An 18,294-nucleotide genomic window follows, 5' to 3' on the forward strand; every position below is an offset into this window, starting at 1 on the left:
AAAGAAGAAAATAATATATAGACAGCACCGAGTGATCTGAACTTAAAAAAATGAGAAATAATAAAATGATATACGCCCTTAAAAGCGAATAAGGGTGTAAATCAGTCTTAATATAAAGGGTGTAAGTCGATCTATAAATCCCGCCTTTACAGTAAACCCTTTTGGATGCAAGGATGTTAGTTCTAAGCTGGCTTACACCCCAATTCACTTTCAATACCCATTTACACCGTTATTCGCTTTTAAGGGCATAAATTATTTCACGCGGTGTCTCATCCATTTTTTATTCCTTTCGTCGTGCCCCTGTGCTAAAACGAACCCCTTCGTAATGACTCCTGATTCGTGAACTTGTGTTATGTAACATCAATTTGTAAATATATGGCAGAGGCGTGAGCACTGGCCAATCGGGAGCTTCAGCGAGACGTGTACAAACGCAGGCACCAGCCCATCACCTGCCACTTTCACGTACCAAAAATACTGCAAGCTTGACTGCTGGTGTTGCTGCTTCATTTTCATCCTCTTCTTTTTTTTGACGCTGTTCAAAGAGAAATGAATAAAGGGGAGTTTTCCTTCCTTTCGCGACGGAACGCAGCCTCCATTTCGACGATGCCCGCGTCTGCAGTCCCCATATAGCTTCTCTCGGACAAAGATAGCTGTCGCACGGTTCGAGGACGCCGTGAGCGCTAGTTGCGGCGGCTACGAGGTCGTTTTTTGCTCAGAAATTCGGGCGCAGCTGCACACGTTAGCGCGGTCCGACAGGCAACGCCGCCACGCACGAGCGAGCTCGCGCACAGCGGCGGCGGCGGCGCTTCGGTGGCCGCCAGCGTGACGGATGGCCACCGACGTCGGTCGCATACCGCCGCGACCCTTGCACGCGACGACGCAGGGAAGCAGACGCGGCGCTCCCAAAGGTGCGCCCGCGAGGTGAAGGAACGCGCAGGGAACGAGCTGATGCGACCGACCGGTCAAATCCAAACGGGAAAACACAAACCTCGCTCGTTTTTGTCCTCTCTCTCTTTCTCTTTGGTTTATATCGCTGCACCACAGGAAACATCTGTAGATAGTCACGCGAGAAGGTCTCCTTTCAGTACAACACGCGTCGAAAACTCGCTGCGCCGCGGTGGCTCGGTGGCCAAGGCTGGGGGTGAAATGCATTAACACTTGTGTACTCGTATTTGGGTGCACGTTAACGCCGGTGGTGAATATTATTCTGTAGACCTCCACTAAAGCGTCCCGTATAGCTCCAGTACTCATTTGGTACATTAAAATCAATCAATCAATCAATCAATCAATCAATCAATCAATCAATCAATCAATCAATCAATCAATCAATCAATCAATCAATCAATCAATCAAAGCTGACCGCGACAGCTTGCCAGGAACGTAGTTATATATTTCCGCCTAGGCAGCACAACGTTATCCAAAACCACCATTTAGACCGCTGAAATTTGCCATATCGAAGGAAAAGATAAACTAACTCCGAGACGAATGCATTTGTGCGCTCCTTGACTTCTCGTAAGTATGCAAGCTTTGACAACAGCGTGGGACCAATACATGCTCGGCACATTAACTAGTTTCGAACTTACCATTTCTATAGGCCCGTATGAACATAAACGTAAACGTAAGAGCGGGGAACCTGATTGCCTATTTTGAATTTCAGACAAACCTACGACTCGGCATCTCGCTCATTACTGTTACTTAAACTAGTTGATACACATTCTAACAGGGTGGTGAATAGTTATATAGCAGCTTTTCTTTTTCGCACAGAAAATGAACCATTATATGTAAAGTGGGTCACGTATGATTACCACAGAGGTGGTCGTTTCTCTTTTTCTCCCCTATCGCTTTCTTTCGCTGTTCATCCCCTTCCCCACGCGCGGGGTAGCCGACCAGAACCGTATAGATCTGGTTAACCACCCTACCTTTCTATATACACATCCTGTCTCTCTCTCTCAACCTCAGGTAGTCGTCTTGTTTTTGATTTTTATTGATGATATTTCAAATTACTTGTATTGTCAAATGCGGTTATTTGCAAATGAATGCTCTCTTTCTACGAGCAAGATTGTGCACGGTTTGGTGCTAGCCTGCAACGCATACAGGCATGGCCGAGGCGTGGTCAGTGTTGTGTTCTTAAACGCCGCTAAGTGGCTGTACGTTTATTCTTTATTCCTTTGTTCCTTTATTTCAAGTGTAGAAAAATAGGGAGGAGTAGGTAGAGGCGTCTTTCACAAAGTGAATTAGCATAATAACACGTAATTCTTTTCTGCACACCGAAGAGTTACGAAAAAGAAATAAGCCTGTAAAAATACCTGTTGTTGGTCCGAATATGTTAACAGTTTAATTGGGAGAGTCAGCCGCTCTATTTGTTGTTTTTTTCTTTGGCAGGCTAACATAAAGCAGTTCCATCAGCAATTACTTCCATTCTTACATGAGTACGCCCTGCGTACTTACATTGAAAAGAGTCAAATAATTTCATTCGGTTTATTAAAGGAATGATGGAAGGGGGGCGGGGGGGGGGGGGGGCTTGACCGCGTGCATTTGTTTTAGTGAGGCTATTTAAGTAGCGTTTGTTGTTTCGTTGCGTAATCCCGCAGAGAAACAGAGACGTTTACTGGCACATTTGTAGCGGTCTTTTAGATGGCTGCACGTATGCACCGATTTGGTGTATGTGCACTGTCCTGTGTTGCGCCATGTCGGGCGATGACATAGTTTCCGTGAAACAGAAGTCTGCGGGAGACGTCGAGAGAAAGCCCTTCCACGGTTTAAAAAAACAAATACAAATAAGCCGCTCTCAAAGAAAATATTCAACCAGCCACTCGTGGCGAGGTATGTTATGCAGTAGTGCAGCGTTCGTTTCATCTCAGCCAGGCTCATATTTCTATGAGCGAGGCGGAGATGACAACAACAACAACAACAACAACAACAACAGCAACAACAACAACAACATGCAACAAGACAACAACTTGGCCGGCTTTCCCAAAGACATATATCTATATAGCAGCGCAAAAATGTGCGCCTTAATCTTGTTTTATTTCTGTTTATCACAAAGAAACAGATTTGTTCAATAACCTAGCTGCAATCCTGACATTATGCATCATCCCGCAAAGTTAATCTATCTAATGTTAGGCAGAATGCCCGCGTGACAAATTTCTTAAACTATCGAAAGACAATGAAAAAATGAAATCACTTCTCTTCGGAACTCACGTACTGCCTATTTGAAAAAAATAGATAGAAAATAGAAAGAGAAACTAGCCTTGTTTTATAATCACTTGCCTCTCACAATAAGGCCTCTATGGTACCACGGATCTATTCTGAGTGAATAAGAAATCTACATCTATTTATAAGCACTCAACCGCTTATACCCATGAAAAGAATATAGAAATAGGGGGCTGCCGAATATAAATTCCTCATTGCCCTAACGGTCTTGGCGACGTAAGCGACAAGTTATAACCAAAACTAGACCAAAACAGAGTTGTTAAAGCTTCTCCTGGTTTAAAATGACAGTTGTGAGGCTGCCACTTGGTGTTCAGGCACTGCGCGTGCATGTACTTATTCAGCGCACTTTGGATAAATCGGTTATTTAAAACTTGGTGGCTAGGTCAGTTCTTAGGGGGGAGGGTCCGCTGTGTGGTAATGCTTCGCCCTTCAGTATCCAATGTGAAGTACGCATATAAAATAAAACGGGAAAAGAAGACGACTGACGAAGGATTAGCGGCCAAGAAGATGTGAGCGATATGGTGGTCCAGCGGCACAAAATGGCCGCACGTGCGAGGCGCTGTACTTAGACAAGGCTTGAGCATGCGCACCACATTTAGTATACATGACTTGAAGGCTGCGTGGTCGCGGTTGCTTCACTAGTTTTTAACTAGCTAACGCTACGTCAGCTTGCGGGTATCTTCATAATGCGTCATTTACAGGAATCTTCTGGACGCACGAAAACGGAGCATAACATAGGAAGAAAGCGGTTGAGTGAAGGCCTGGGGATGGTAATGGAGACGTATTTGCAGTCGCGTGATGAGTATAAATTTTTTATTCCAGGCGCTGGCACATCTTAAGAAGGGAAGTGCGGCAAAAGAAACAAAAAAAGAAAGAGAGAAACGGCACGGTTGTCGACGCTTATAAAACCTCTCGTATTCGTATAGAGCATAGACACGTCATGACCGAAGCACACGCGGGTCCCCGAAGAAACTGAACGTAAGAAAACGCAGAGATAGAGAGAGAGATAGAGAGGGGGAGAGAGAGATAGAGAGAGAGTGAAACTTACCGGGTGGGCACATACACTCTGATTCTGGACTATTTCTTCTATTCCTAGTTAGAAGGCTCTGTAAGAAGAAAAACAAAAACAAAATGAGGATCAGCCTTTTATCGCACATTGTGGAATCGTTACAAGGCATTGATATACTAAGCACGAGCACTTGCCGACGACAATGTTCGGAAGAAGCACGATTGTTTGCTTATCTTGCAAGCACACCAGAACACACATACGCACCCACAAGCGCAGAAACATCGTAAGGTCGTAAGCGTTCGTTAATTCAGGTCGACCTGCTAAATTACGAGTTATAATCCTCCTATTATCTCAAGTTCCTGGTAGCGCTAGACGTTCTGTCGGCGAATTACGCACGACCAATTAATTTCCTCTTGGAACCAATAATCACCTCATCAGGCTTTGGCGGTCAAGTCTACCTATAGAGTGAGCGGGGACAAAATATTCCCACTGAGGTTACTTCTCAGCTGAGCAGAATCAGCTCACGGAGTTCACACAGACCTAATAAACAGGGCCCCAGTTGGCTTATGAAAGCAAAGTTGCGCGTCTGTTTGGGTTAACCCGCGTTGTTGAGGCCCGACACATGCAACCAGTGACACTTTGGAAGGTGCGTCGGGACGCGATCTGGTACAGTCGAGTCGATTCGCATCGGGTGGGCGGTGCGCAGTCAAAAACCAGACAGGTACTGCAATCGTTTGTTACCTCCATTGCCACGCTTCGACGCTGGGTGCTGCGGCGATTAGACGACTCGTGTGAAACGAAGTTCACGTAAACAAGGTTCGGTTGCGCTGCTGCAGCACGACTTCTGGCTAATTCCCTTGAGTCGATTCACATAAATAAACTTGAAGAAGAATATTGGCGCAGAACGACTGTTTAGCTCTTTAATACACGAGAAGCGCAAGAATGCTCACAGCAGCCAGCCATTGTTGCCTACCGAGAGCACTTTTGCCGTTTTACCCTTCGACCCGTACAAGGAAATCCATCATCATAAACTCCTGCCATAACATGCCAGTCTCTTCAGCCAGGTTAATCTTTCCTTTTTAGTTCTCTCCGCGTTTCTCTCTATGAGCGGGTCTTTCTCCTAAGACTGATGTTGCTATGGTGATAGGAAACATGTGGCAATAAGATGTGCCTTCAGTTCGAAGACTGCCGATTATATGCAACTTCTCTTGGGACGAAGTAGCGACTGCGAGCAGGAGCTGCGCCATCACGTGACCTCTGTGATCTTGTGCACGAAGGTGTGCAATCTCGGAGGGCACTTATTACAGCGAAGCTCTTAAGGGCTACTTTCCCCACTATCGTGTCCGTGTGTTAAAAAAAAAAAGAAAAGCCCGAAGATAGTGCAGTGGCCGACCCGCGACGGAGGTGAAGCAGGCGTTAAGCACTCGCCATACGTGGGCCGATCCCGAATATAGTGATATGCCGGGCCGACCCGCGGCGGAGGTACAGTTCGCCATTAAGGGGCCCACATACATAGCTTCGCTGGTCATCCTTCTTCACAGAGTGAAAGGGCACTGAGTTTTTTATTTCAGAAATAGTGTCAATCTTAGTATGCGGTCACATGCAGGAGAGGGGAATACAGCGAAGCGAAAAAAAAAAAAGAAACAAGTAATATGAAATCAAAACGCTTCTTGACCCGCCGCGGTGGTGTAGTGGCTATGGCGTTGCGCTGCTAAGCCCGAAGGGGCGGGATCGAATCCCGGCCGCGGTTCTCGCTATTCGATGGGGGGCGAAATGCGAAAACGCCCGCGTAACGCGCATTGTGTGCATGTTAAAGAAACACGGGTGGTAGAAATTATTCCGGAGTCTACCCCCCCCCCTCCCCCTACTACGGCGTGCCTCATAATCATATCGTGGTTTTGGTACGTATAACCCCAGAATTTACTGTTATTTACGACACTTCATGTAAAGTTAGACAAGAAACAATGTATCAAATCAACAGAAAACTTATTATTTCAACAACTGATAACACTATTTACGCACTTCAAAAAATGCCCGAAAGGACTTGGGCGAAAAAGACCACAACAATTTAAAAAATAAAAAAAAGTAACAGCACTTGCTGAAACAACACGGAACAGCAAAGATAAATGGCTATAGACGGAAAAGTGTAGCTGATGTCTGAAACGTGATAGCAATACTAAAAAAAGAAGATGACAGCTGTTAGATTGCCCACCCAACGTGGAGATGAATGATTACACGTCGAAACACTCAACTGGTTTTTGCGGGCAACCGATTCCATTCTGTTACAGTGTGCGGGAAGAACGCGTTTTGAACGCATTTGTCCTACACTTGGAATCATACAATGTCGCATCAAGAAATACTTAGGGAGATCTGACGCTACCCTGCGTGCACCACCTTTGTGCCAAGTAAGTAACATGTCTTTTAGCAAGCACCAACTAGGCAAACAAGCAGTTCTGTTGCAAGTAAGTACGGGACGTATAAAGCATAGCTTTGTCTAAACTTTGTCATTCTTATTTCTGTATAATCTTCGCACCACTAGCGTGCTCCTGAAATGGTTGATGAATCTTTCCCAGTTCTGTAACCACGTTATGTAGGTGGTTTACAGTAGACGTGTCTACCTTCAAGTCGCAACCGTGTGGTTGTCATATTTGATCTCGCTGCCTTTCGTTATCTGATGCGACTTACAACGTAAAGGATTCTGAAATGCTAGGGAAACACTTTATCAGTGCGAAGATTGGTACAATGTCATGATTTATCATATTTACATCAAGATCGGTATCACGCTTGAGCTACACTTTTATTAATTAAAGATGGGTCCGCGGGCGTTCATGTCAGATATAAGCTCTGATCGATATTTTGCGAGGTATTTGCCTTAAGAGCAAATACCTCGGCTGGCCGGTACAAACAACGCGACATAAGCCACATTGACGGTGCCCCGTGCCTGGATTTAGCAAACCACCACAGCGTAGGAGGCTTATTACTGCTTGGCAACGTTGCCCGAAATAGCTCGTGTCTACTCTTTTTTTAATTAGTTGAACGTTTAGTAGCGTGCATGTGCATACGTCTCGTTGCATGGTCATCATGTGAAAAAAAGAAAAAGAGCTCAGCACCAGCCAAGAAAGAAACAAAGGCTACAAGAAATTGATCTCTGCTGCACAGTGGACCATATGCCTCCGACCCAAGGTAAGCGCCACGTGACAAAGAAGAAAAGAAAAAAAAGAAAAGAGGCAGCAAGCGTCCTCTGCTATAGTTTGAGCGCAGGCTGTTATTTGACAACCAGTTTTCAAAGAAGGCACAAGCCGTCTCTACACGCTTCTGTGCGTTCGCTTCGTTAGAGGACAAATTGCGGGAGACGCAACTCATCTGCGAGAAAAAAACACTGCGTTCCTCCTTTATGTAGGTCGTGGTCATCAACGTGATAAATCGCGACGCGAAATGCATCATCTTGCAATCCACAACGTTTTTCCGCGTATAAAGCAACTTCAGCGTGTCATACGCGCAGCCGTAATGAATATATATATATATATAGAATAATAATAATAATAAACGGAGAAAGACAGATGTAGATGTGCATATAAGAGCATAAAGCTATGGGCTCCGCGCTATCTGCGGGAACTCATGCCTGAGCGAAGCGCAATGTTCCGCCGCTGACACTCCATTACTTACAGGGAGGACATAAATCCGTGCCTTGATGCTTGTGTGCGCGCGGGGCAATGGCTGTGAACGCAAGCACAGAAGCTGCTTCGTTTTCGTCGCTCTCAGTCGCGTTCCACAATAATCGTGTTCAGCGATATACATAGCCTTGCTTTTTCTTTCTTTCTTTTTGCTAAGTCTGGGAGGGTACGCAAGAAAGCTTCATTGGATGCGCACTCCGCTCGTCTTCGTGTGTAGGGCAGTCACACAGGAGATGTTTGGTCGTTTCTTCGACACCACATCTGCTACAATTGGGACTGTCCGCTATTCCATTTAGGAATGAGTAGGCGTTTGTGAGGCTCCTGCTCGCAAGCGGCACAGTAGCGTTTCTTCCCGTCAGTTATAACCAGGTAAAAGTTGCAATGTCATATGCGGGTCCATGGCACATAGGCGCCGGTTCGTGAACTCCGGTGTGTTCCATTTCCTTACAATAATACTATGGGCAATACCGCTGAGGTGCCGTGCTGCATCCGTTCTCGACAATGGTATCGAGGTGCTTTCACATACGTCATGTGCCTCACGTGCAGCTTTGTCGGCACTTTCATTAGTAGTAATGTTGCAATGCTCAGGTAGCCACTGAAATACAATGTCATGGCTTCCGTCCACCGCTTGATGGCAGCGTAATCGTATCTCTGCTATGGGCTGCGGCGCAAGCCTTCGCAGCTTTGGAGCACTTAGACGACCATCCTTTCACAGTGGAGAACATCTTGCGCCGGTGGCGTCGTGCGTTTCCTATGTGCAAGGCCACAAAAGCGCTGGTGCGTTTCTTGAAATGCACCGCCCTGTGTGACCGCCTGTGACTGACTCAGATATGAACGCTTGTGTGTGTGACAGTGGAAACTGTGAACTTCTTTCTTCCTCCTCCTCTTTCAGTCCCCTTTCCCCCTTCCCCGGTGCAGGGTAGCCAACCGGGCTCAGCCTGGTTAATCTCCCTGCCTTTTCCTTATTACTTCTCTCTCTTTTTCGCTGGATGCGCTCAATACGTAACAGTGCTCCTAAATGCAGACATGCGAACATGGTACAGCATTGAATACAGTACAGCGCTAAGTGGCAATGATATATTTTTTAATTGTTTATGCCATTCTATCAGGAATGGTGAGAAGAAGCACTTATCTGAGTTTTGATCGTAAGAAACTCTCGAACGGTGCTGGCGAACAGCGTAGGCTCTGAAGTGCGGAAATGTACATAATCACAGATGTCAGCGCTATTGCCCTTTCGTCCAAAATATAGTAACCAGATTTCTGGTTGGGTACGGGAAGCTTGGAGGAGAAGAAGCGGATGTGAAGCATTACAGTTTGCCAGACATAGCATGTGGGTCCCAAGGCCACGTCAAGCGTTGGACCACGTGATTAATATCCCTGTGTTGTTGTTCTTATAGTACGATGAGCAAAACGAGAACAAGGTGAAAGCAGGAGCATTACAGGCTCCTGCTTTCACCTTGTTCTCGTTTTGCTCATCGTCTTGAATTTCCACCTCCAGCATTCCCCGTGTTTTCCCTGGAGTTCTTGTAGTAGTAGTAGTAGTAGTAGTAGTAGTAGTAGTAGTAGTAGTAGTAGTAGTAGTAGTAGTAGTAGTAGTAGCAGCAGCAGCAGCAGCAGCAGCAGTAGCAGCAGCAGTAGTAACGATAGCAAAACACTTTTTTGATTCCCACTTATCTGCCGAACCATAGCAAAGATACGATTTTAAGTGCGCGGACAGTGGGGTTCTGTCAGACGAAGCTCTGCTTTAGGAGAAAAAAAAACGTTTTGGAAAGAAAAGAACAAAGAGAGAACGTGCCGAAACCGATCTGACACTCAAGTAAAACAAAGAAAGAAAGAAGAGAGAGAGAGAGAGAGAGAGAGAGAGAGAGAGAGAGAGAGAGAGAGAGAGAGAGACGAGACGAGACATGATGCCACTAGGACAAGTTCGTAAGTCTGAAGCTCGCGCGTATCCGCCAACATACGCACGAATTTTTGATGCGAAAGCATCAAATGGCCCATTGAGCGAAAGAGCCAGCGTCTGTAGCAGCGAAACGGCACCTGGGCCGCTATTTTGTAGCGATGCCTTATGCCTTATTCTATGCTATTCTTATCATCCACCACACACGGCCGCCTGATCCCGTTGATAATGTCGGCAGACCGTCGCCCTGACCACTGGCCAAGCACCAAAAGCCTGAAAAAGCATAGAATCGGAAAAGGCATCGCTACAAAATACCGGCCCTGAATTCCAGTTGGCTGCCGTGCCACGTTACGTGTGCGCCTCGACGGAGCAGAGTGGGCGAAAGAGAACACCTGCTGGAAGCGCTGGCGCGCAGGTGTAGCGTGAGGGGAGAGGGTGTCACCGCCACACACGTCACCACACACGTCACCGTCGTCCGCGCGTTGCTTCTCCTTGCAAGCTCTCGCCTGCGTTCTAACTTCGCGTCGGCAATCGCTATAAAGAAATTAATGTAAAAAAAAATCAATAGATTCGAAACGAAGAACGTTGGCGGTAGTGAGTTTCAAACCTATGACCCCACGCGCAGAAGCCGAGTGGCTTACCTACTGGGCTTAACCAGCGCCTCCTACATAGCAGGCATGGTCCTTGAACCAAAATTTCCATTGCCAAGCCCGGCGTCACGAAAGCGGTTACGTCAAAAATCACCACGGCGCGCACTCGGGAGCGTTACCATTAGATTCTACGGCAGTCAGGCAAGGTAGCATGACGTCACTGATCGAACTGCACCAGCCTTGTGGAATCTAGGAGGCGTTGACCAAGCGTCTCAACGCCCTCACTTGACCAGGAGGACTCGAAGAACCGCTCAGTGGCATTCAATTGGACGTTAATGCTTTCGCATTCACAACTTATAAGAAGTGCTTAGGTCTCGGATTTTTTTTCTTTTTTTCTTCTTCTTCGTCTTCTTCTTTTTCTTCTTCTTTCTTTCCGCTGTTGTTGTACGGACACCTGCGCACATATTAACCCGTACAGGACATCTGGAAAAAGCCGGAAGGTGGGACAACCTTGATAGATGTCGTTCATAGTTTCCCGTATAGTTTTTCTTTGTAGCCTCGTATACATATAGCTGCTTTTCAGGCGGATGGCAATTTGCCATTTCATAACATTTATTTTACGACAACGAATCACAGTATTCCGGATTTCGGTTCTATTTTCGGGCTCTGAACGCATAATCAGTAACCAGCTGGCGAATGTGTCCGTAACTCTCCTTTATTTTCGCGCAAAGGCTGTCGCCGAAGCTTTCCCGATGTCGCTAATTTGATGACAGATACCGTTTCATAAGCATATGGCCTTCCTCTATGGAAGGTTTGGCGTTTGTGCGCCACTTGTGATTTGCAACTTGGCGGCGTCTGCTTGCTTGTTATACTGTGTGGCGCTGTGTATACTGTGTGCGTGTCTGACACCTATGAATGCGTCACTTCAATGTCACCCTTGTCCTCTGGAGGTTGACAAGAGTGCCCGGTGACAAGGGTGTCTGGCGTATGGTCAAACAAAGTCCTCCTGCATTCATTAATGAGTGTCGCCTGGCAATGAGAATGGCACTCTATACGCCCAGATGACGTATACACCGGCGACGGCCCCGAAAAGTATAAGAGAACATCCACCGGCTTTCGTTTCGTGCACGTGTAGAAACAGTGATCGCGCACGACATGTCCTTGATGTTCACGCTGAAATTTGGTATTGGAAGAGCAGCTTGGAAGAGCAACTTGGAAAATCCCGATGCCCTTTCCCTTGACTCCGTCTGTTCAGCGCTGCTGATTCTTGTTCCGTCCTCACTAGGAGGGCTCAGATGTGTCGTTTATACGTCTGTGGCACGATAGAACGTCAGCTGGCTGCCATGCTGAGGTGCCTCGCCATACGGCACATATAATATCACGCCCATCGATGCCATCAATGGGGATCGAACTCATGCGGCGACGTCCACCTGGGAGACGGACGCGTTAACCAGTGAGGTATCGCACAACTTCCGGGGTTTGTATATCGTACCCGACGCAGACTCGGGCCCGTATTCGCAAATATGTTCTTACGCTAGTACTGTTCGCAAGAGCAACTTTCACCCAATAGTGATGTTGGACATATCATATTATCGAAGACGGCCGGCCAATGGGAAATAACACTTACGAACGAAAAGCTTTGCGAATTCGATTCCCAGAGAGTAGTGGCGTCTGCGCGTTTATTTAGGAGGCCTTATCCAGCTGTATACACTCACATGTAGCGTAGTTGGCGCGGGCGATATTGCAATCGTTCGCAGCGGGGCTTTCAGCATTCCTCGCACAAATACAGCTGTTCATTGCATTCAACGCATCCGCTGCTGTCGGCAGTACAATTCTGCCTTATGTGTACAAGGAACCCCTGTGCATATTTTTCTTCCTGCTCCTAAGAACAAGTTTTGTTTGGGTAAATTGCGTGAATCCGGAGAGCTCAGGCCGACTGAGCTTGCCCCGCGAGCGATATGAGAAAGCTGCGCAGCAAAAGACACAGTGAGTGCCGGCAGTAAAACTCTCCGGGAATTGAGTCAAATCCGTCCATCGCCTGCACGCCATGCGGGTGCGCTGGCGCAACCATCCCTGGCTTCAGATCGCGCTGTCTTGTGCCGGTGGCAAGTGCACTCCGTTTCCGCTCGTGTGTGGCTTTATGATTCGGCCGCCGCTCCCGTTGCCGAAGACATAAATCACGGCTTCGCCGTCAATGCCGGATCGTAAACGCAGTTTTTCTGTCTCGGCGAGCCATTTCCTCGCCCGGAGAGCTTGTCCTGAGCTCAAAGCACCGAAAAGCCCTATTATCGCTCCTATCGCTGGCGCCGACAGCAACGGCACGCGAGGCTATACAGCTCTGATTTTCTTCAGCCGAACAGTGGTGCTCAACTACTGCGTTCGAGCGATCTGCTGGCCCCTTCCGAGCGTTGTTTCGCGAAATCACGGATCCGCCGGCAGAAACGAACCCTGTCCGTCTTCTATCACGGGTGTGATTATGCGGTGGGCTATAAATGAAGGCTGAAGCTTTTTGACGCTAGAGGAGGCTTATCGGGCGTATCGCGACACTGTGCTTCAAATTTTGAGGCTTGTATCGGAGCATATAGACAAAAAGGTTGGCAAGATTTCATAAGTATTTCAAAACGTAATATCTCTTTTCCCACCGGGACGCCCTGGACGCGTGCTTGATGCTATTTTTCACACGCTTGGACATGCGTGGCATTACAAACCATAAGTGTTTGCAGTGGCCGCGGATGTCCATTTGTCGGTTGACACCGTTAAAACGGAAGATCAGTGACAGCGATTTGCCACTCAGCGTATAGTATTCTTAGCCCTGGGCATGCTTGACAAAAGCTATACGGGTGGGATTTGCCATGGGGGATATACTGCTGCATGTAACTAGATCGAAATTCCAGGTGAAGAGGGCGCCCTGCATGGTATGCTGGTATGCTAATTCGTTAGGTGGTGGTAGTCATCATCATCATCATCATTATCATCATCAGCCTAGTTACGCCCACTGCAGGGCAAAGGCCTCTCCCATACTTCTCCAACTACCCCGGTCATGTACTAATTGTGGCCATGTTGTCCCTGCAAACGTCTTAATGTAATCCGCCCACCTAACTTTCTGCCGCCCCCTACTACGCTTCCCTTCCCTTAGAATCCAGTCCGTAACCCTTGATGACCATCGGTTATCTTCCCTCCTCATTACATGTCCGGCCCATGCCCATTCCTTTTTCTTGATTTCAACTAAGATGTCATTTACCCGCGTTTGTTCCCTCACCCAATCCGCTCTTTTCTTATCCCTTAACGTTACACCTATCATTCTTCTTTCCATAGCTCGTTGCGTCGTCCTCAATTTCAGCAGAACCCTTTTCGTAAGCCTCCAGGTTTCTGCCCCATACTGGAGTACTGGTAACACACAGCTGTTATACACTTTCCTCTTGAGGGATAGTGGCAACCTGCTGTTCATGATTTGAGAATGCCTGCCAAACGCACCCCAGCCCATTCTTATTCTTCTGGTTATTTCAGTCTCATGATCCGGATCCGTGGTCACTACCTGCCCTAAGTAGATGTATTCCCTTACCACTTCCAGTGCCTCGCTACCTATTGTAAACTGCTGTTCTCTTCCGAAACTGTTAAACATTACTTTAGTTTTCTGTAGATTAATTTTCAGACCCACCCTTCTGCTTTGCATCTCCAGGTCAGTGAGCATGCATTGCAATTGGTCTCCTGAGTTACTAAGCAAGGCAATATCATCAGCGAATCGCAAGTTGCTAAGGTATTCTCCATCAACTTTTATCCCCAATTCTTCCCACTCCAGGCCTCTGAATACCTCCTGTAAACATGCTGTGAATAGCATTGGAGAGATCGTATCTCCCTGTCTGACGGCTTTCTTTATTGGGATTTTGTTGCTTTCTTTGTGGAGGACTACGGTGGCTGTGGAACCGCTATAGATATCTTCCAGTATCTTTACATATGGCTCATCTACACCCTGATTCCGTAGTGCCTTCATGACTGCTGAGGTTTCAACTGAATCAAATGCTTTTTCGTAATCAATGAAGGCTATATATAAGGGTTGGTTATATTTCGCACATTTCTCTATCACCTGATTGATAGTGTGAATATGGTCTATTGTTGAGTAGCCTTTACGGAATCCTGCCTGGTCCTTTGGTTGACAGAAGTCTAAGGTGTTCCTGATTCTATTTGCAATTACCTTAGTAAATACTTTGTAGGCAACGGACAGTAAACTGATCGGTCTATAATTTTTCAAGTCTTTGGCGTCCCCTTTCTTATGGATTAGGATTATGTTAGCGTTTTTCCAAGATTCCGGTACGCTCGAAGTCATGAGGCATTGCGTGTACAGGGTGGCCAGTTTCTCTAGACCAATCTGCCCACCATCCTTCAACAAATCTGCTGTTACCTGATCCTCCCCAGTTGCCTTCCCCCTTTGCATAGCTCCCAAGGCTTTCTTTACTTCTTCCGGTGTTACCTGTGGGATTTCGAATTCCTCTAGACTATTCTCTCTTCCATTATCGTCGTGGGTGCCACTGGTATTGTATAAATCTCTATAAAACTCTTCAGCCACTTGAACTTTCTCATCCATATTAGTAACGATATTGCCGGCTTTGTCTCTTAACGCACACATCTGATTCTTGCCTATTCCTAGTTTCTTCTTCACTGCTTTTAGGCTTCCTCCGTTCCTGAGAGCCTGTTCAATTCTATCCATATTATAGTTCCTTATGTCCGCTGTCTTACGCTTGGTGATTAACTTAGAAAGTTCTGCCAGTTCTATTCTAGCTGTAGGGTTAGAGGCTTTCATACATTGGCGTTTCTTGATCAGATCTTTCGTCTCCTGCGATAGCTTACTGGTTTCCTGTTTAACGGCGTTACCACCGACTTCTATTGCGCACTCCTTAATGATGCCCATAAGATTGTCGTTCATTGCTTCAACACTATGGTCCTCTTCCTGGGTTAAAGCCGAATACCTGTTCTGTAGCTTGATCCGGAATTCCTCTAGTTTCCCTCTTACCGCTAACTCATTGATTGGCTTCTTATGTACCAGTTTCTTCCGTTCCCTCCTCAAGTCAAGGCTAATTCGAGTTCTTACCATCCTATGGTCACTGCAGCGCACCTTGCCGAGCACGTCTACATCTTGTATGATGCCAGGGTTCGCGCAGAGTATGAAGTCGATTTCATTTCTAGTCTCACCATTCGGGCTCCTCCACGTCCACTTTCGGCTAACCCGCTTGCGGAAAAAGGTATTCATTATCCGCATATTATTCTGTTCTGCAAACTCTACTAATAACTCTCCTCTGCTATTCCTAGAGCCTATGCCATATTCCCCCACTGACTTGTCTCCAGCCTGCTTCTTGCCTACCCTGGCATTGAAGTCGCCCATCAGTATAGTGTATTTTGTTTTGACTTTACCCATCACCGATTCCACGTCTTCATAAAAGCTTTCGACTTCCTGGTCATCATGACTGGATGTAGGGGCGTAGACTTGTACTACTTTCAATTTGTACCTCTTATTAAGTTTCACAAGACCTGTCACCCTCTCGTTAATGCTATAAAATTCTTGTATGTTACCAGCTATTTCCTTATTAATCAGGAATCCGACTCCTAGTTCTCGTCTCTCCGCTAAGCCCCGGTAGCACAGTACGTGCCCGCTTTTTAGCACTGTATATGCTTCTTTTGTCCTCCTAAAATCACTGAGCCCTATTATATCCCATTTACTACCCTCTAATTCCTCCAATAACACTGCTAGACTCGCCTCACTAATAACGTTGTAACGTTAAACGTTGCCAGGTTCAGATTCCAATGGCGGCCTGTCCGGTGGTAGTCATAGTGTGCTTTTAATGAGGTTGCGTTGGTGGTCAGCCGGCAAACGCTTCACCTTATCGTCCCTTCCTGTGACACAAAAAGTGTGTTGTCAGTTGTCCGTTAATTCAGCATCGCGTTGGTGTTGTACGGTTGCCACAAGATTAGCGCGTATATAAGTCGTGCAACGCCGAACCGGCAGTTTGGTTTGCTCGATGCGATTTGCATACCTATGACAAAGGCTGCCGATGTGAAATCTATGCGTGCCGGAAAGCTTAATGTTGGGATAAAGACGAAATCTCACAATGTGACAGTCAACACCAACGCTTGCACACTGTGTCCACATCCTACAGCTAAAATCACAGCGCGGCTCTGTAAGATAACGAATGAATTTGTGCACAGTAGGGACTTGACAAAGCACGCCCTTTTGCCTGCAATGACTGTTCGAGTGATTAGTGGAAGAGAAGACTTTGCATAGCAAAGCGGGTGCTGGAAAATTTTCAAGCATCCTTAATTAAAAGAAAAAAAAAAGGAAAGGGATTTCTGTGGTTATCGAGGGTGACAATCAGTGCACCAATTTCGGAGAGAGCAAAACGTCAGGTCAACCATTGATGCATTCACTGTGCTGCACTTCGGAAATACGTCCAATACAGTGGGAGTAGTGGCGTAGCCAGGAATTTCATTCGGGAGGCGGGCCTCATGTTGCAGCTCGGCCTCCTCTTTACATAATTTGTCGAGGGATCACATACATTAATAATAACCGCATTGCCATTGCCAAAGATGCTGGGAACGAATTCTTGAACGCTACGCACTGTCAAGACAAGTAAAATATGCATTTTTTTCATAAATGCATATACTAGCATGTCTCAAAAGTTGTGCCCGAACTAACTGATATCAATGCTTCCATGTTATTTGTCTATTTAATAAGTAAATAAAGTATCACACGAACTTTAGAACTATATCGGTTTAAAACCAGCAAAGCAGTGCATGCCGCTGATATGAAAAATGTAAAGGCCATGAAATGAGCAATCTGAGGACAAATATTTTAAAGAAACTTTGTTAAACTCCCTGCCTTTCTCTCACTTGCATTTCTCTCTCTCTGTCGTTCACGAACTTTGTTTACATTTCTGTACTTATGCAACGACCAGGGACAAATCTCAATGACGCTATCCTTTGTTACAATATGTTGCGCAGGAGCAGCTGTCACTGGTCGTGTATTGTGAGTAATTGCACCGAAATTACAGTCGCAACAGAGAGCGCATATAAAAAGCAGGAGTTCTGCAAAATCTATGAGGGCGAGTCAAATGAACGTGAGCCAATGCGAATCTATGACAAACGGGGTACTTTATTCAAAAGTAGTCTCCATGAGTATTTAGACATTTGTCCCACTGACTAATTACTCGCGTGATTCCTGTCTGATAAAACACCTTGGGTTGCTGTTTCAAAACGTCTGTAACTGACTTTTCACGTCTTCGTCCGACACGAATCTAATTCCCTTGAGCTGTTTTTTCAAGTGCTCCTAAATGTGGAAGTTGCAAGGCGACAGGTCTGGGCTGTATGGCGGATGTTGCAGCGTTTCCCACTTGAACTTTTCCCGTTTTGTATTAAGCACATCACCGACGTGGGGACGGGCATTATCGTGAAGCAAGATGACCCCATTCCTCAATTTTCGACGTCGTTTGTTTTTGATTGCGACACGCAGCCGATCCGACGTTTCACAATATCGGAAGCGATTGATAGTCTCTCCAGGTTTAGCAAATTCAATCAATAATGGCCCCTGACGATCGAAAAAGAAAAGAGAACAACACTTTTCCGGCAGGAATGACTGCCTTTGTTTTCCTTGCGGTGGTCAATTCAAATGTTTCCACCGTAAGCTTTGTCGTCGTGTGTCAAGCTCGTTGTAGCGGCACCGTGATTCGTCCCCGGTCAAAATTGCAGACAAGAAGCCGTCACCCTCATTCTGATACCGGATCAGATGAGTCAAGGCAGCGCCGAACCTCTCCGTCTTCTGGCGGTGGTTCAAAATCTTGGGCATCCAGTGCGCACACAAGAGCCGATAACCGAGATGTTTATAAATTGTGGTGTGACTCGAACCGTGACTGATGTTCACACGCC

General features: G+C 46.5%; 1 protein-coding gene across 4 annotated transcripts in view; it reads right to left on the minus strand.

The window, feature by feature from the left end:
* The window catches only part of LOC126547602 (uncharacterized), a 460,580-nt gene that overhangs the window by 268,678 nt on the left and 173,608 nt on the right, over positions 1-18,294 (minus strand). For all 4 annotated transcript variants that reach the window (XM_050195494.2, XM_050195495.2, XM_050195493.2 and 1 more), the window contains exon 2: positions 4,262-4,319. In XM_050195494.2, the coding sequence (XP_050051451.1) occupies positions 4,262-4,319 (58 nt within the window). The remainder of the gene's footprint in view (positions 1-4,261; positions 4,320-18,294) is intronic.

The sequence above is a fragment of the Dermacentor andersoni genome, chromosome 1 (assembly GCF_023375885.2).
Source record: "Dermacentor andersoni chromosome 1, qqDerAnde1_hic_scaffold, whole genome shotgun sequence".
NCBI classification, from domain to species: Eukaryota; Metazoa; Arthropoda; class Arachnida; order Ixodida; family Ixodidae; genus Dermacentor; species Dermacentor andersoni.